We start from the raw sequence: 19,619 nt of genomic DNA, 5'->3' as shown, positions 1-19,619 counted from the left end.
ACATGGCTGTTCTGATTAAATGTCGTGCACACGTGTATCTTCAGTCGGAATAATTTCAATTTGGAATGACAAAAAAGTCTCCATGTACACTCGGCTATTCCTCGAAATGATCATGAAACTTTGACGCCAAATTAGACGGCATAGGCAAAAAAGATGAGCAATTTAGCGTTTCCCCATCTGTCTGGGGCTCCTAATTGAGCTCATTTGGACAAATTTGCTAATTGCAGTGTGTTAAAGTACGAGCCCTGGAATTTGCCCCAAAATGGCCAACGTCTTGTTCATTTCTGGACATGGGTCCTTGAGACTTATTCGTGCATCCTGTTTTGATAGACATGTCCACCCAATTTTGTGTCGGGGGCAAAAATTTGTTCCTAATGTTCCAGGAGGACTGATGAGTTTTGATTTTCTCGTAACAGATGAAGAACGCCAACTTCAACCTCGACCCGTACATACAGGAGTTTGGCATCAAGGTGAAAGACGACATGGCTGAGGTGACGGGCAGAGTGCTCCCAGCCCCGATCCTGCAGTACGGTGGACGGGTAAATATTTTAACCACAACAAACTGATGCATCACTTTGTCCCTGAAAACTGTATAGTGAACATGTTTTGGGGTGTGTTCCGTCACAGAACCGAGCCATAGCCACCCCCAACCAGGGTGTGTGGGACATGAGGGGAAAGCAGTTCTACAACGGCATCGAGATCAAAGTGTGGGCCATCGCCTGTTTTGCCCCGCAGAAGCAATGCAGAGAGGAGGTGCTTAAGTAAGTGTGAATGTTAGCCTAAGCCCCTTTTACGCTGCCCAAACTAGCCAGGATGCTCTGCATAATCTGTAACAACACGGAATGGGAGGAAGTTGATCTAGTAATGTTCTGCCTTTGGAGGTAGTATCCGAGCCGTAACAGAGGTGGGACCCTGGCTGTGTGTATAGGGTGGAAAGTTTAGCACCAGACTTCTCCCACACTGGTAATGCGAAGTTGATCTGGCAATTTTCCAACTTTGGAGGTAGTATCAGAGAGGTTTGGCAGATATGGCCAAACTTTATATCATGTTAAAAATCTAATCCCTTCACTGTTACAGTATAAAATGCATTATAAACTGAAGTGTAAAGATAATGCAAGTATTTCCTAATGGATTATGTAGTCCCTCAGCAAAGATAAATGGATTAAAAAACACACAAACACACAAAATAAAAAACTAACATATAATGTAATTTTGAGAACATTTATTGTGCAGATCTCAAAACAAAACAAAAACAATCAGCACACTAAAATAGTGCAAACGAACCCAAATAGCATTGCTGATATTATTAAATATTTAATTTACGGTTTTTGGACATTTGTGCTAACTCTGTAGCTGTTGAAATATTTTCTCTCGAGACACTTATTAATTTACCTGCTAACTTGTTGTTCATAGTTGGTTACTCTCTGCTGTCATGCGGTTCCAGACAGACTTCTGTTAAAAGTCTACTGTACCACCTCCACACTTATTCTGGTGGTTTTGCTACATTTCATGTTATCTTAGTAGTTAGCAGGGCTTCTCCGTCTTCTCCTGTTCTATCTTCTTGCTTAGCTTGTCACGTTTAGTTACTCCTCTTCCTCCTTTAGTGATAACGATACGTGTCAGAAGTGTAGTTTATTCGCTGCCTATGAGGCAAGGATTAATAACATGGAAGAGAGGATCTGCACCGTGGAAAGATGGTGTTTAATCGACGCCAGCGATGTAGCTGCCTAGTATTGCCCCAATAGTTCCAGAGCAGCTGGGAAAGCAGGGAGAATTAGTGATTGTCACGTAGGCGCACCGTAGGCGCAGGTGCTGTGTGGCAGCTGCTCCTCCCACTCTTAGGAGTGACATGCTTGAAGCCTTTTTCACACTGCGGCTGATACAATAAATCATAAACAAGCGTTATCGTGATTAGTCGGTAGAGTACAAATTAGGGCTTGACTGCCTGACCTCTGCAACGCTGATATACAGTTTTGCTGAAACAGTAAATGCTGTTCACTGTTGGATGTCCTTGCCCCATTTGTCCATTAGATAAAGCTCTGACTCCATTCAATCTAATGAGCATCTTTACAGAGTCCTAGTTATAGCTGGCGCGAACACGGGCGGGCATGATTTACAGCAACATTGCGGGATTACTGGGCTACGTTCGTGCTGCAGAAACTCCTGAGCATGATATTGCTTTTACAGCAAAATATTTACAGCTTCTCACTGTCACCAACAGGCATAGAGAACACTATGCAGCACGTTCTTAAATCTACCGCTTACAACAGGAGAGCGTTTTTGGATAAGTTTCGGCGTTTGCGTGACTGTGGACACACATTTCTTGACGGCAAACATTGTTTCCGCGAAACATTTGAAAAACAAATTAAGAAAAAGATTGGCTCCCGTTTCAGTTTAATGCTCTCTCTGTACATCATATATTTAAAATGCAACCTGATGACGTTTTGACATCTAAGAAAGGATTATTTGGTTTTTATTAGTCTTCACTTGATGGCAAAGAAAATAATGGATTAGAAAAAAAAATGATTTTAATGTTAAAGAGCTTCATGCATAATGTTTTGCCAGTAACTTCACTCACTATGTTGATTATACACTGCAGAAGTTTTTGTTTGTACTTGAAAATTCATCTCTGTTGTAAAGTTAAACACAAAAGGACAAAGTAGTGTAACACAGTCAAATGTTCTGCCTTTCATTCATATCGTTGTTGTTGTAAGTGTTAAGGGACACAAAAAGTTATTTTATTCATTATATAGTTTTTAAATTAATCAGCTATCGGAATTTTATCTGCCAAGGATAGGAATCGGCATCAAAAACTCCTCAGTCAGGCCGGAGTCCATATCCCTACCGTAGGAAAAATTTATACCGTCCCCCGCATATAGCACACACACCGTGCAACCCTAGTATCAGAGCCATAACATAGGAGAGGGAAGAAACTATGGAATAAATTATTATTCTATCTTCTTAGGAACTTCACAGACCAGCTACGGAAGATCTCCAAGGACGCCGGTATGCCCATCCAGGGACAGCCGTGCTTCTGCAAGTACGCCCAGGGAGCGGACAGCGTGGAGCCCATGTTCAGACATCTGAAGAACACTTACTCGGGGCTGCAGCTCATCATCGTCATTCTGCCTGGCAAAACCCCCGTCTACGGTAAAAAGATGATGTCATCGTAATGTGGTGTGAGCTATACAAGCTGATGCTGCATCTCCATGTTCAGCCGAGGTGAAGCGCGTTGGAGACACTCTGCTGGGCATGGCCACGCAATGCGTCCAAGTGAAGAATGTGGTGAAGACGTCCCCTCAGACCCTTTCCAACCTCTGCCTCAAGATCAATGTCAAGCTGGGGGGCATCAACAACATCCTGGTGCCTCACCAAAGGTAACCCATTATATTGTAATATACATATTTTTTATATTGTAATATTAGAGGAGACATCATGCATCCATTCATCCATTTTCTATAGGGCTTGTCCTCATTTGGGTCAGGGATAAAGTCTATTCTAGCTGAATTTAGCTGACAGGTAGTTTACACACTGGACTGGGGGCCAGTCCATCACAGGGCAGATATAGACAAACAACCATTCAGACTCGCATTCACACTTATAAACAATATAGTATCTTCAGTTAACCTAACATGGATGTTTTTGGATTGTGGATGGAAGCAAGACATACAGGATGCATTTTCTCACAATTTAAAACAGTCCCCAGGTACTTGACAAACACGACTGTGAAATGCTTTCGTCAAAATACATCAAGTAGCAAGAATTATAGGATACTATTCAGACTCTATTTCTTGTCTAGGTGAAATTAGTCCATTTTAGGGGCTGGCCCTGTCTGATGTAAGAGCGCGACTGTACTGTATACCCCCCCCCCATGTACTGCTGGGCCAATGGCAGTTCTGGCTTTTGTTACCATGACGACCGGGAGCAGCACCGTAACTCCAGCGGCTTCTGCTTGTGAGAGCATGTCTGTGTGTGTGCGGGGGTGGGGTTGTGGTGAGCACCCATCAAAACAATAAAAGCCTATTTACTCGTGGTAGCAGTATTTCCTACAAATACCTCCCAACCCCCAAATAGACAATTTCACCGCGCAATCAAGTTTGTGCCGCATATTAGAAGCTAATGCTAGTCTGTGCATCCAAAATAACTCAACACAGCTCTGCTTACTAGTTGGCTTTGACGTGATGCAGGGGTGTCTCACCTGTGTCAGATATAGGTGTTTCTGCATAATACTGTAGTTCTTCTGCATGGAAGTGTTTCAGACAGTGTAGTCCAGCCGTCGCTTGCAAGTGATTCTGGATCTTCAACCAGCTTAGCAGGGCATGTGCAGAGAAACAGTGTGTGAGGGCAAATATTACGTAAATTAGCTCCACTGTTGTATAACCGAGGGGACGACACACATTTTCAGAACTATGTAGCTGACCAAAGATTTACTTGGTTATTTAATTTGAAGAGTGGGTACTCCAGAGACCTAACTAGTTGTATAAGGCATGAAAAAGTCAATTTTCCATCGTATGTCGCCCTTTAAGTTACATGATATAGCTTGCGTTTGTTCTTTCAGGTCAGCGGTGTTCCAGCAGCCTGTTATCTTCCTAGGAGCTGATGTGACTCACCCCCCTGCTGGAGACGGCAAGAAACCCTCCATCACAGCTGTAAGTCTCATAACCCAGAGTGAACAGGAAGGTGATACTGTCACGTAGTGGTGGTTTATGGGTCGGATTTTTGGGGCCGAACAACAAGTTTAAAAAAACGATAACCGATCACTGATCTGATCACAAGATGGAGCAATGTGTACTTGTCTTGACTTGTTCATTTACTGTATATACTTGTGTACTGAATACGGAGTATCTTCAAAAGTATTCTCTAGTCAGGTCATGTATTCTAATCTATTTAAGTTAGCATTAGATTTTCAAAGTTGCATTTCTCTTAGGTTTTCCTCTTAGGTAGAAAAAACATTTGCAGCATTGATCTATTTGATGTGAGACAAATTGAAGTCTCGCGTGACTTGAAAAAGTCACATGTGACTTCCTACTTGTTTCTGAGAATTTATCATTTATTAACTCATACACTCCCCTGCACAAAGTATTACTGTAATTTCTCGTGTATAATATGCTCGAGTATAATGCGCACCCCCCCAAAAAATGCGCATTACACACGAGCAATTGCTGTAAAATAGCGAGTCCAATTCCTTTAACTCACCGGTTTTCTTAATTTTTCACCAAGAGATGGGTCTCTGGTTTCATGTTGGTTACACCTCTTAACTATTATGAAAGCAGTCTGTAAAGGAAAAACTGGCAAATCTTAAATTCAGCATTATTTTTTTGAATAATCAATATATGACACACCTGTCAGTAACATGATCCAATTCCTTTGCTTGCATGAAATGACAGGTTCAAACAAAAGATTCTATCTTCTAAAGGACGTGTCTGATGCCGAAAAACTGAACAAAAAATGAGAGTGAGGAAGGTGTCGGTAAAAGGAAACAAATGTCTCATCATACTGAGTCACGTTGAAAAAATTGAGATGACGTCAACCCCTCAGCCGCCGCTGACCTCAGCCGTGCTGCGATTGGTCGCCGTGTTGCCTAGCAATGGTGACAGATGCTTGAATCACACGGAGGAGGGAGGGTGCTGAGCGTTTACATGATCAAGAGTTCTGTGATTTCTTTGCAAATACTTTTTTTTCCTAAAATCGGTCAAATGTAGTTATTCGTATATTTCATTAAATAATTGCTTATTAATTTATTGCAAATAATAATTCAGCTTATGTTCGTAAAATCAACAGTTTTACAGATACATTATAACGTATCAAAATACATTATTTTACATCTGCATGTAACCTAGAAATATTAATTGGTTGATGAGGTGTAATTAATTGGATAAATAAAAAACATTTATTGTTAGAATTTACAATTGTACATAATTTACACACCCATTTAATTTAAAATATTTTTTTGAGATTTTAAAAAGATATACATTAAAATTTCAATTAAATTACATAAAAATATGAGAATTTAAATAAACTAGTTTACATAATTTACATACAGAATTCAATGTTTTTAAATTTAGTTTTTTAAACAAATGAATTATAAATGAAGTATGAATAAAAAATGAGAATTATTTTTAAAAAAATTAATTGAAAGACTATTTAAAAGTTTTATTTTTTTTACTTTACAAATAACCTGGTTCATCATTCCTTCTGTTTTGAAAATCTAATTTGGACCTTGAGCACAAAAGTTTGCCCACCCCTGTTCTAGATCCTCCCTCGCTTCCCCGTCTCTTGCCACTAGATCGCACTAATGCTCACCTCGGTTCTACCTCTCGCTCTTTTAGGTGGTGGGCAGCATGGATGCCCACCCCAGCCGGTACTGCGCCACTGTGCGGGTCCAGCGGCCCCGGCAGGAGATCATCGAGGACCTGTCCTACATGGTGCGAGAGCTGCTCATCCAGTTCTACAAGTCCACTCGTTTCAAGCCCACCAGGATCATCTTCTACAGGGACGGCGTTCCCGAGGGACAGCTGCCGCAGGTCGATACCGAACGATGGGATGATGAAATTGTGAAATGAGAGATGTTATGCATTTTTCTTACTATTCAAAATAGTTCCCAGGTGTCTTAATATGTTACATTTCTGTGACATTCTGTGTTCAGAGTACAAAATGGATACAAAAATTACAGCTCTCTTACGTTCACTTGAAAGAGTTTTGGGATTGTTTTATGCAAATGAGCCACTGCTCTCCCCGCCCACCTCTACAATGCAGAGTGTGGAGTGAGCCTCCATAAGACAGTAAAAGCATGGACGGAATTTTCAATGGTGGAAGCAGCACTTCATCACCAAGTGGAAGAATTACTGTATACTTTTTGCTTTGACATGGCAGTGTTTCAGACAGTGTTGTTCCGCTGTTGTTAGAAATGGATGGTCTTCACCCAGCCGAGCTGCCAAGCCATAGACGGATAGACTCCAGAGATCTAGCTATTTCTATACTTGAAGCAATTAAAATTTCCATATTATTAAATACACCCTTTGTTCTTTATTTCAAGTTCAAGGTTTATAAATATCCATAATAGAACAAGAAGTACCACCTATGCCAATACCCATTAAACATATAAAACCCAACTGGTGCTACAATAGGTTAGCAAGTGGTCTTATGTCCACAATTCATCACTAAACTGCTGATGGGGGAGGTATTTGTTTGGTTGCAAGGCCTTTTTTCTAAATTTCTTGAATGATATCGAACATTACTGGTGTTTTACAATTTATGTACAAGGGAATATGGCGTTTTTTACAAAATAAGCACTTAAACATAAATCATCATGGATCAACCACACTTTTAAGAATAAGAATCATCTTTATTTTTCCAAGTATGTCCAAAAAAAACACAAGGAATTTGTCTCGGGTAGTTAGAGCCGCTCTAGTACGACAACAGACAGTCAATTGACAGAGAACACTTTTGAGACATAAACACATTGAGAAAACAGTCACTGAGCAATAAAGGGTTGCTTGTTATCTGGTAATGCCCGTACATTTTTTTTTTTTTAATTATTATTATTTTTTTTTTTACAATTGTGCAAAAAGATGCAGAGTCCTCTAGCACCTAGAGAGCAGTTTGAATGACTAATATAGCAATAGTCCGGTGCAATGACCATTGTGAAAAGGGTGCCGAGACTTCAAGGACTGTATGCAAGTTTAAAGTGACTAGTAGCGCGATAATCTGGGACAATGTTGATTGTGCAAATGTTGCAGATACACCTCAGGCAGTGTGCAAGTGGTGCAGATGCTACTCTGGCATGAGTGGCCAGTATTGGTCAACAAGCACAACTAGAACACTAACAATTGTTTAAAAAAACGTCTTTACTGCGCAGGAAGCTTGTCTACGTGCAGCAGTCGGTGCTGCTGTTTTTGTTAAAACAAATTTCAAATGGCCTTTTTTCATTTTAATTTAAATAAAAAATATCCATGTCGAAAAACACACTTTCCTTTAGTTTTTTTCCACTAAAATTGAATATAAACTGTATTGTATTTTCTTCAGATTCTCCACTATGAACTGCTGGCCATCAGGGATGCATGTATCAAGCTGGAAAAGGACTACCAGCCTGGCATTACCTACATCGTGGTGCAGAAACGCCACCACACACGCCTCTTCTGTGCCGACAAGTCCGAAAGGGTGAGCATTTTTGGACTTGACGGCACTATTTCTTATTTATATTAATAATATCCCCTTGTTCTTTGTATTTTTTTTATTTATTTAAAAAAAAAATGGTTTTTTAAAACCAGATCGGAAAAAGTGGGAACATTCCTGCTGGGACTACAGTGGACACCAGCATCACTCATCCCTTTGAGTTTGACTTCTACCTGTGCAGCCACGCAGGCATACAGGTACAATATGCTAATCGCTAATCCAGGTTCACTTAGCAACATGAAATTTGGTACGCATGTCTATCATGAGTAGATCTACAAAAACATTCCCAGAAGACATAACCAAAAAGACAGAAAGTCTACCATTTTGGCCTTGGCTGAAAAAGTTTGCAATCATAGCCCACGAAGCCAATTTCATGTCATGTCTGTCAAAAATAAACCCACCAAAAAAGTCTCAAGAAGCTGCCAGAAATCTGTCATTTTAGTTTGAAGAGGCCTTTTTGGCTATATCCAGGGGGCCTTCGAAGGCGTCATCCAAGAGTTTGCCATAAAACACAACACTAAATAATGTGTGTCATACGTAGACCCACAAAAAAGTCTCAAGAAGCCATATTGGAAACGAGACAGGAAGCCAGCCATTTTGTTTTGAAGAGGCCATTTTAAGGCCAATTTGGCCATCTCCATGGTTTCAAGATGGACTTGACTCCTAACAAATTTGTATGTATACTTGATAGGTGGGCGACACTAAATTGAGGGCGAATTTACTTGTTGTCATTGCGTATGGCCGTAGCATGGCCATAAAGGTTGATGACTTACCATAAAACTTGTGGGATTCTGAAAATATTATTTTACTTGGTGCCTTCTCTCCGCCTCTAGGGTACGAGCCGGCCGTCGCATTATTACGTCTTGTGGGATGACAATCGTTTCACGGCCGACGAGTTGCAGATCCTCACCTACCAGTTGTGCCACACCTATGTACGCTGCACCCGCTCTGTGTCCATCCCAGCGCCGGCCTACTACGCCCGCCTCGTGGCCTTTCGCGCCCGCTACCATCTGGTGGACAAAGAGCACGACAGGTTGGGAAAACTACCATACCAACTACCATAAAGCTTGTGGCACCACTAATGTATAATATTTACATATGTAATGGTCTATATACACCTCTAATGTACCATATTTAGATTATATTATGCACCATTAATGTACCAGATTTACATCCTAATGGTCTATGCAACTAATGTAGCATAGGGGTTGAACCTATTAATCAAGGAGTTGACTATACTATTCTGCATGAGAGTTTAAAGCTTGAAGTCAACTGCTAATCACGTGTTTTAGGCACCTCATGTTCCAATCAGCCAATTTACAGAGGACATATGACCCCCACCGTCTGCTGCCGTCACCGGACTATAATGCTCTATGGAGCTGTGAAATATCTGTCCAACAAGGCAACAGTCTCCATCCGTCTGCACAGGCTGAGAATAGCGGTTAGCCTCGCTAGCTTTGGCCATTCCGATTACCGCTTGTCTTAAAAGCTTAATTCCTACGGTACCTTGGGACTGGCGGCGAGGAATGAGGGCAGTGGCGCGAAGTAAAGCTTCGTCTTTGTCGGCAAAATGTTATGTCCAATAATGCGCGGGCTACAACTGTGTGATGAGAATTTTATTCATATCGCAACACGCACCAACAAATGTGATGACATTCGGCTGTACTAAGCAATTAGCATATGGAAATATTTTATAGAAAGGGAGAACGGAAGCGCGGACATGCAAAATACCATCGTCAAATACAATAAAAGCACAAATGAAGGAGAAACAGATAAATGCATTTTTTTTTTTTTTGGCGACTGGCTACGATGTCCCATTTTAAAACACGCTATGGTATGAAACACAGGATGAGACTGGCCATCTCGTTGATGAGAAAAACATGAGCCAGGCTCCCACTAATCTAATCTACAGCCAGTCTATTAGTGAGTTGAATCGTATATTTTTAGTCTGTTTTTGTTTGTTTCAGTGCTGGTCCGTCGAAATATGTCTTAACGTGAGACCGGTCCGTGGCGCATAAAAAGGTTGGGGACCGCTATTACTGTGTTAAAAAAATATCAATGACGTAATTGATACTTAAATACTTGAGACTTAACCCCTAATGTAACATATATATATATATACACACTGGTCTATATGCGTCTACTGCAGTATATTTATGTTTAATGGTTGCTATACCTCTAATGGACCATATTTATCGTAGACCATATTTAATTGTCTATAAACCTGTAATTTACACATTTGATATTCAAATAATGTAGCATATTTGTTCCATATGTAATGCACTATGTAGTTTAGATAGCAGGTGTTTTTAATGTATTTATGTTGTTTGGGCAGATGCGAGTGTGTATACGTCACTGAAGCTCAAATAGGCAGATATCCAAGATGTATTATTATTATTATTATTTTACATATGGAAGAGGCCTGATTCCCATCTGAATATATCCGATTCTATGGATTTTGACATATCACAGTTGTCCCAATTGAGAGGCAAAAATCGGATTCGTGTAAATCCAGCCTTAACATCTGGTCTTGTGTGTCTACTTGCAGCGGGGAGGGCAGCCACGTCTCGGGTCAGAGTAATGGTCGGGACCCCCAGGCGCTAGCCAAAGCGGTCCAGATCCACCACGACACCCTGAGGACCATGTACTTCGCCTGAGCTGCGTGTCAAGCCACCCACCACTTCCCTGGCCAAGTCACTTCCACTTGAGTGGGCATGTAGCTCCCCACCACCACCTCATCCCCTTCCCTTGTCCCCTTGTGACTACCCACTACTCATCCTCCACAGCCGGCCAGCCGCATCGATCCAATCTTCAAAAACACTCTCCAGCCTCATGCACTCAAAAGGTTATGAATATTATTATTATTATTGTTATTTTTCCTTTGTTTTTACTTGACCAGGACTGTTGGATTTATTTTTTTTCGTTGGTATTATGATGTAATATTGTGTACTACCTTCACACATGCAAGTAAGTATGCAATAGAGGAGGAAAGTAGGTGGTTCACAATGCTGCCTCTTGAACACAATCCGGAGTCCGGATGCCTGTGTTCCAAAATCATGAGGATTGGGAATCCTGTGCTTACTTTTGTTGTTTTGAATGTTTGTTTTTTTTAAACAAATAATGTTGTTCTTTTTGTATATTTTTTTTTTTGTTAGACCCGCCTTGAGGTACATTAGCACTTAGCGTTTAGCATGTAGATGCCTGCACATCGTAGGCTCTCGTCTTCATTTTCTTAAGCGGGTGTAGCATATCTTAGAATCTTTAGAAGCCTTTGCATAGCATAACAATAGAGGGACCATTGCGTAGAGCCAGGGACGGGGAACCTTTTTCCCCTCCTCCTTCTTCTGTGTTGGTAGTCTGCAGGTTCCCCACCCCTGGTGTGTAAAAGATACTTGCACCCCATGCACCTGAACCAGCATTATTAACCAGCCAAAAAAAGAACAAACAACCAGTGGAAAAAAGGGGCACTTGAAAAGAGGTAGCTCGTTTTTATTTTTGTCTGTATGCTCTTTAAGGATTTACAAGGCACTTTTTTCGTGTAATTTACATATTGATTTTTATTTTATTTTATTTTTTGTATTACTTCCAAATGGTCTCATCTCTGTACACAAAAACTCGCACATATACACATTAGCTCTTACCTCACCGCCCAGAGAGCAGAAGCACACGCTCTATGACCATCCCTCTTCAAATGCACTTCCTCAACACTCCTCATCCTCTGCCATTGTCACCTTCTTCCTCCCGCTGCACCTGCATTTATTGCTCCTCAATCTCTTAGCGCAGGGTTTCCCAAACTTGATGGTGAGTACAGCCACAAAATGGTAAAAAAAAAGACAAGTCTGCAATTTTGCTTTGTAGTACTCATTTTACCTTAATTTCCAATTTTGAAAATTAACTCCGCGCTTCAATATAGCAAAATATAAAAAAACTACTTAAATGGGCCAATTAAATGATTCCCGACGGACCCTCCTCTCCAGCACCCCTGAATAGACCTTACCAGGGAAGAGTGTGATCCCCCTGTAGTTGGAACACACCTTCTGGTACCCCTTTTTAAAAGGGGGACCGCCACCCCAGTCTGCCAATCCAGAGGCACTGTCCCCGATGTCCACGTGATGTTGCAGAGGCGTGTCAACCAGGACAGCCCCACAACATCCAGAGCCTTTAGGAACTCCGGGCGAATCTCATCCACCCCCGGGGCCTTGCCACCGAGGAGCTTTTTAACCACCTCGGTGACCTCAACCCCAGAGATAGGAGAGTTGTTCTCCATGACCTCACCGAACTCCTCCCGTACCCGGGTTTTTGCTTCAGCGACCACCAAAGCTGCATTCTGCTTGGCCAGCCGGTACCCGTCAGCTGCCTCAGGAGTCGCACAGGCCAAAAAGGCCCGATAGGACTCCTCCTTCAGCTTGACGGCATCCCTCACCGTTGGTGTCCACCAACGGATGCGGGGATTGCCGCTATGACCGGCACCGACCACCTTACGGCCACAGCTCCGGTCGCCCGCCTCAGCAATGGAGGTGCGGAACATGGTCCACTCAGACTCAATGTCCCCCGCCTCCCCCGGAACATGAGCAAAGTTCTGTCGGAGGTGGGAGTTGAAACTCCTTCTGACAGGGGATTCTGCCAGACGTTCCCAGCAGACCCTCACAATACGTTTGGGCTGCCACGTTGGACCGGCATCTTCCCCCACCATTGGAGCCAACTCACCACCAGGTGGTGATTAGTTGACAGCTCCGCCCCTCTCTTCACCCGATTATCCAAGATATGCGGCCGCAAGTCCGATGACACGACCACAAAGTCGATCATCGAACTGCGACCTCGGGTGTCCTGGTGCCAAGTGCATGTATTGACACCCTTATGCTTGAACATGGTGTTCGTTATGGATAATCCGTGATGAGCACAGAAGTCCAATAACAGAACACCGCTCGGGTTCTGATCGGGGCGGGGCCATTCATCCCAATCACACCCTTCTAGGTCTCACTGTCATTGCCTACGTGAGCTTTGAAGTCCCCCAGCAAAACGATGGAGTCCCCAGCGAGAGCACTCTCCAGCACCCCCTCCAAGGACTCCAAAAAGGGTGGGTACTCTGAACTGCTGTTTGGTGCATAGGCACAAACAACAGTCAGGACCCGTCCCCCCCACCAAAAGGCGGAGGGAGGCTACCCTCTCGTCCACCGGGGAGAACCCCAACGTACAGGCGCCGAGTTGGGGGGCAATAAGTATACCCATACCTGTTCGGCACCTCTCACTGTGGGCAACTCCAGAGTGGAAGAGAGTCCAACCCCTCTCGAGAGGACTGGTACCACAGCCCAAGCTGTGTGTGGAGGCGAGTCCGACTGTATCTATTCGGAACTTCTCGACCTCACACACCAGCTTAGGCTTCTTCCCTGCCAGAGAGGTGACCTTCTGTAGCCGGGGATCGGATCGCCAAGGTCCCTGCCTTCGGCCACCGCCCAGCTCGGACTGTACCCGACCCTTATGGCCCCTCCCACAGGTGGTGAGCCCATGGGAAGAGGGACCCACGTTACCCTTTCGGGCTGTCCCCGGCCGGGCCCCATGGGTGCAGGCTCGGCCACCAGGCGCTCTCCTTCGAGCCCCACCTCCAGGCCTGGCTCCAGAGGGGGGCCCCGGTGACCCGCATCCAGGCAAGGGAACCCTAGATCCCTTCATATTTTTCATCATAGGGGTATTTTAGCCGTGCTTTGTCTGGTCCCTCACCTAGGACCTGTTTGCCATGGGTGACCCTACCAGGGCCGTGAACCCCCAGACAACTTTGCTCCTAGGATCATGGTGACACACAAACCCTTCCACCGCGATAAGGTGACGGCTTCCAGGAGGGGCCAATTAAATGAACTGCACATTGAAGTAAAAAAACAAAAAACAAAAACAACAACAAAAAAACCTCAATAAAAGTTTGAAAATAAATAGTTATTAAAGACTAAATTCAATTGTATTGGTCTAAAAAGTTAAATACTGCTGAACTGTACTTAGTGATTATTTTGCTTAGCACTTCCGCTTGTCCCACACTTTGACTGTCACTGTCCTGAGATTTTGTCTGATTACTAACACATTTTAACTACGTCTGCTCTGTCGATGTACAGTATGACACGGAATTGCCAGATTTTTCTTTTGTTTTGGTCATTGTGTGTGGGCAGTGATTGACTCGCCAAAAGACATGAATTTCTAAAACCTCCACTCCAAAATTCAACCCTGAAGACAGTTTTACTAAGCAACATGAAATTTGGTTTTGTCTATCATAAGTAGACCTACAAAAATGTCACAGGAAGTCATATATTGGTTTGAAGCAAACAATACAGCCTAATTCTCCTCAAAGCTATTTATTTTTTTTGTCTGATTGCTGATAGATTGTAACCATGTATGCTAGACACATGAAAGACACTAAATTGGCTTTTTTGTGTGTTGGTCATTGTGTGTAGGCTGACCATTGAAGCAAAATTTTACGGCTCACAATAAAACAAAACTTTTTTTTTTTTTTTTTTTTTATAAACCCTGTCTCCGAATCCAGCTTCACTTAGCAATGTGAAATTTGGTAGGCATATCGATGATTAGCAGACCCACAAAAAAGTCTCAAGAAGCCATGCCACAAAATACACTAGTCTCCCATTTTGGTTTGAAGCACCCATTTTAGCAGTCATTTTGACCATTTCCAGGGCTCCAAAGGATAGACTAATCCTAGAGATTTTGCCTTATCGCTACTAAGTTTTAAACTAATTGTACTAGACGGGTCGATTACACTAAATTGGTTGTTTTTGATCATTTTCTGCCTTTGTCAAAGGAATTGATTTTCTCTCTTACCACTATGGCACCAGTCACACAGCTACAATGGTACTGTCTAGTCCGCCAAACTCATATGGCTTGCACTTGAGGCCTGTAATTCAGTTCTTGCTGTCAAGCTCGCTTAAGTAAAAAGCTAAAAATACAATTTCAAGAGATTCACGGTGCTCTGTACTGCAAGAAATGTATAGACGCACAATTTGGGAAACCCTGCCTTTTTTTAGTGTGTGAGCCAATTTCCCTTGGTGCTCCGTGTGCATGGGTGGCACGGGTAAGGGGGGTTGCGACCACTTAACACACCCTGCCTTTTAACTGTGATGATAATAATGCATGTAAAACGTAAAACTGGATTATCTGAGCCACCTTATTGTTTTGTCCGGAGGGCATTATTTTTGCTCGCCGCTCCCTGTTTGCCTCAATTGTGAAGTGGTAACAAAAATCTGTGTTTTTTTTTCCCCCCACCACATCATTTGAGTATCGTGACTCGTGTCTGTGGAGACCAAAACCCCTTTCACACAGCCGCGCTTTTTGTCAGAGGAATTAATTTCCTATGGGACATGCTGCACAATTGCAATAGTATGGTCCCTCTCAATCAGCCAGACTCGCGTAGCTTTGAGACCCTCTATCCAGTCCAGCATAAGATTTTATTCTTAAAATGGAGAAAAAAAAAAAAAAAAAAAAAAAACCCTAACAAAGTATCACTTTTTCCGTCCCCTGTTCCCCCCATGGAACTGGTGCTACCTCCAAAGATGGAAAAATTATTATAATTTTTTTTAAATTTTCCAACTCTGTCCCCACAATTCAGTGTCAATGCCATTTATACATAATGTATCAACAGCTCCGACAAATGGGGGTACAAAGCCAAATAGGGAATTTTTACACCTTTGAAAGTAGTATCAGAGTTGAGGTGTTATGAGTTTCTCTCAGGTGTTCCAAATGGGGTTTAAAGTTTGAACTTCTACCGCCCTATTGTGTTGAAAGCAGTTGTTGTTGTGCGGCATTCTCCTGCCTCTTTCAATGTTGCTGTTCTCAGCTATTCCGCCCTTCACGAGTTTTTTCTGGAAGGCCCAAGATGTGGAAATCAGTGCAACTCTCAACATTACACATGGCTAATAATCTAATGTCTGGAATTTTAAGTAATGAACGCTTCTTTAGGCCTTCTGGGAAAATCTTATAGATGAGAGTTGGAGGCGTTACGAGTGTCTCTAAGGGTATTCTGCAATGCCAGGACCAGGGGATTTGAAATTTTAACACCTCACACTCATTCATTCGCCAAACAGTTGTGTCGAAAGCTATTGTTGCTGCACAGCATTTTTTATGCCAATCTTTTGCCATTTTTTTTTTATTCCCCCCCACCTTCAGAGGTAGTGTCAGAGTACAGAGTTCTGCCTCCGTGTGTAGAAGGGTAATGACAGGACCAGGGGGTTTGAAGTTTAACAACTGACACTCACTTCTCCCACAAAATTTTATCGAAAGCAATTATTCCTCCCCGGCATTTTTTTCTGCCAACCCTCTCAAATGTTTTCCACAGTCAGCGGTAGTGTCAGCATTCAGAGGCGGGACGCTCCCTGTGTGTAAGGCTTTTCCACAATGCCGGGACCAAGGGGTTTGAAGTGTAACACTTGACATGCACTTCCCTGCACAATAGTGTCGAAAGCAATTGTTACTCTGCCATTTTTTCTGGCTATTTTTTTTTTCCCGCCTTTGGAGGTAGTGTAAGGTAGAGACATTACAAATGTCTCTAAGGGTATTCGAGGGGAAGAGAAGTTTTAATACCTGACATGTCCCTCACAGTTGGGTGAAAAGCAGTTATTGCTGTCTGTCATTTTTCCAACTTTTTCTTTTTCCGTCAGTGGTGTATAAACACTGAAAACGTAAAGTGCATGTAACTTAATGTTTATTTCCTCCTAGAAATGTTTATCAAAATAAAAAATGTGCACAAGAATAACTTATTTGCGCATATGGAGTAGAAAAGTCAAAACTTGACAGCTCTGTATTGGAAAAGTGCACGTATACAATATTTCTTACTTATTTGGGTTAGGGTTACTATTACTATTTGCAGGGTTTTTAAGTAAAACCTAATTGAATAGTGTTTGCGACGTGAAACTTGACAGTTTTTTTTTCAATTTCTTCGTCAAACCTTCATTTATTGCGTCTGTCAACAAGTTTACTATATTGCTTACTGTGTGGCTTGTGTGGAGGGCTCTCGTCTACAGAACATTTGACACTAATTCCCACTTGTTGGAAATGAAATGGGAAGTGGTAGTTACGTACGTAGGGGTCAGTCTCTCTGAAAGCCCAACCATCACATAAGAACCACTCTTTCTGCCGATTTCACGACTCCAAGACTGCTGTCTTGATTCTTATGTACAGCTTCGGGATGGCGACTTCTGACGTGTTTTCGTGTTGGTATTGCGTTTTGTAGTTGGGAGTGTCTTTTGTCCATTTCCTGTGATCCGGATTTACAAGGAAATCCAAAATGACTCTAAACATCAGATTTAAAAATAGATGTCGCTCACCTCACGCTGTAGCCATAGACTGCTGTTTGCTCGAGTCTGCATTTTGTTGTCGTTTGGTCGAGTGCGGCTTCCGCCAATGTGAATCACATGCAAAGTCCCCCCCCCCACACTGCCAGAAGGTGAATCGATTCAGGGGATTTGCTGAATCGATTTTGAATTGCAAAGGGAAGCATTGCAATGCATTGCTGAATCGATATTTTTGCCCACCCCTAGTCGAAAGTAATGTTCCCTGCCGGGCATTTTTTTTCTGCCAACCCTACTCATTTTTTTTGCTCCACCTTTTGGAGGTAGTAAGAGTTGAGACAATATGATTTCACAATGCGGGGACCAGTGGCATGTGAAGTTTTAGCACCTGACATTCTACAACAGTTGTGTCGAAAGCACTAGTCCATTATCCATTTGTGGGATCCCTGGTCTCTGTTTGTAATCACAGCCAGTTATGTGTACTTATCTCGCCTTGGCTGGGTTCTTCATAGGCGCAGGTGGGTAAATCTTGTCTTTTATTGCAGGATATCTGTGTGAAAGAGGCTTTGGTCCAAATGCCACCTTAGTCGTCCTCACAACGCATTTGTGGGGTCTTTAAATCACATTTATAGACTAGACTATTAAAAAAGCCTTTGTACGAAGTTTTACCGACCTGTCATTGTGTTGAAGGTGATTTGTACATATAAATATATGATATTAACCTGTTATGTATTTTGGCTCACCACTTGCCAGGCCTTGTCACATTTCGTCGAGGGCCAATAGTCTCCCGCCGCCTCGTTCGTCCCCCCCCGCCCTCCATATAATAATGATACAAAGTTTCGGGGCATTCCCTTGCACCGCTAAAACCAGATGCAGTTCTCACTCACTGAAGCCACAAAGCACCTTGCAAGAGAGGGCGGGCGGCAAACGGGAGGGCCGGATGGGGTGGGTTGGCCTGGGGTGGCGGGTAACATACTGTATGGATGACAGGTGGCAGCCTCACCATCTGACTAAGCAATATTGAAGCCACTGATCAAGAACAGTCCTCGTCATAGCACTTCCCAATATATTTGGAACGAAAGGACATGGAAGCATCGTGGTCTCTTGGCTCTGTATGTGGTAGTAGTAATGGAAACTCTGTTGGGGAGTGTTATTTTTTAAGAAGAAAATAAATTTGTTTTTTAAATAACAACCTTTGTGTCTTTCTGTACACTCACGCAATATAATAATAAAAAAAAGGCAGCTTAGAACGTTTTTGGTCTTTATGATTGTAGTTTGTGTCATGCAGTGACCTGTTGCTAATATTTTGGCTATTTAGTTACAGAAGAATGTCAAAATATTTAAATTTATATATATATGATCATATATATTTAATAATATATTTTTGTTTTTCAGCATGATGTTTTGGAACTGGAACTGCCCTTCAGAGAGGGTCAAAATATTGAAATATTGCTATTCTATATATGTAATATATGACTTGGACTTTTTTGTCATTCAGGCATGCACAAGTGTATATAGGATGGAATTGTGTTGCTTTTGGCTCACCGCAGCATATAGAGTATAAATTTAAACGATACATGAAATAAAATTGGAATACACCAATCTAGTCTTAACTTAAGTAGCACGAATTAAAAATAAACAGTCAGTGTGTACAGCTAATTACTAAATAGTATTCAATTGTGAAATTAATACCTTTCAGGCAATGTCAGTCAAATGTGAGCATCATTAATTTTAATTTAATATGAATAAAATATTGACGATTATACATTTATTTCAAACGTACATGCGAATAAACACTTTAATCGATGACAAATACCATTTCAAAAATCAAGAAATAAAAAACAATGCTTCCTGCTAAAAGTATTAGCAGGAAGCATCATATTTATGTTCACATTTACGTAAGTCCTTCCTAATACATGGAAAACTTTTCAAATTGACAACAATTAGTAGGTATAAGTAATGAAATAATGTAAACTATGTAGAGAAGTACTCGTAATACGTGTGGGAGCGAAGCCGACAATGGAAGCATCACGGCTTCACGTCGGGCGTAACAGCATAACTGCGTAATACTACTTTAACAGGAAGCTGGGGGCGGAGCTCTAGCCGTGACATAACCGGCGCAGAACCCGATTTGCCCATATTTAGCAGGCTCGCCTCGGACAGAGA

At 42.2% G+C, this 19,619-nt stretch overlaps 1 protein-coding gene and 1 long non-coding RNA gene across 4 annotated transcripts in view; one reads left to right on the top strand and one right to left on the bottom strand.

The window, feature by feature from the left end:
* Positions 1-11,251, top strand: part of LOC133402102 (protein argonaute-1) — a 35,075-nt gene extending 23,824 nt beyond the window's left edge. For all 3 annotated transcript variants that reach the window (XM_061675687.1, XM_061675685.1, XM_061675684.1), the window contains exons 10-19: positions 417-539; positions 628-761; positions 2,966-3,150; positions 3,218-3,377; positions 4,559-4,649; positions 6,330-6,524; positions 8,026-8,160; positions 8,271-8,372; positions 9,009-9,208; positions 10,724-11,251. In XM_061675687.1, coding sequence (XP_061531671.1) covers positions 417-539; positions 628-761; positions 2,966-3,150; positions 3,218-3,377; positions 4,559-4,649; positions 6,330-6,524; positions 8,026-8,160; positions 8,271-8,372; positions 9,009-9,208; positions 10,724-10,832 — 1,434 coding nt within the window. In that variant the 3' untranslated portion in view covers positions 10,833-11,251. The remainder of the gene's footprint in view (positions 1-416; positions 540-627; positions 762-2,965; positions 3,151-3,217; positions 3,378-4,558; positions 4,650-6,329; positions 6,525-8,025; positions 8,161-8,270; positions 8,373-9,008; positions 9,209-10,723) is intronic.
* LOC133402103 (uncharacterized) lies at positions 2,820-5,256 on the bottom strand. The gene is made up of 3 exons (XR_009768496.1): positions 5,197-5,256; positions 4,199-4,308; positions 2,820-3,145 (listed from the first exon to the last, which is right to left on the bottom strand). It is a non-coding gene; the product is annotated as an uncharacterized LOC133402103 (long non-coding RNA).
* Positions 11,252-19,619: the final 8,368 nt, after the last annotated feature.

This window comes from Phycodurus eques, chromosome 4 (assembly GCF_024500275.1).
Source record: "Phycodurus eques isolate BA_2022a chromosome 4, UOR_Pequ_1.1, whole genome shotgun sequence".
In the NCBI taxonomy this organism is placed as follows: Eukaryota; Metazoa; Chordata; class Actinopteri; order Syngnathiformes; family Syngnathidae; genus Phycodurus; species Phycodurus eques.
The sequence above is the reverse complement of the archived record's forward strand: the minus strand, read 5'-3'. Positions and strand labels throughout refer to the sequence as shown.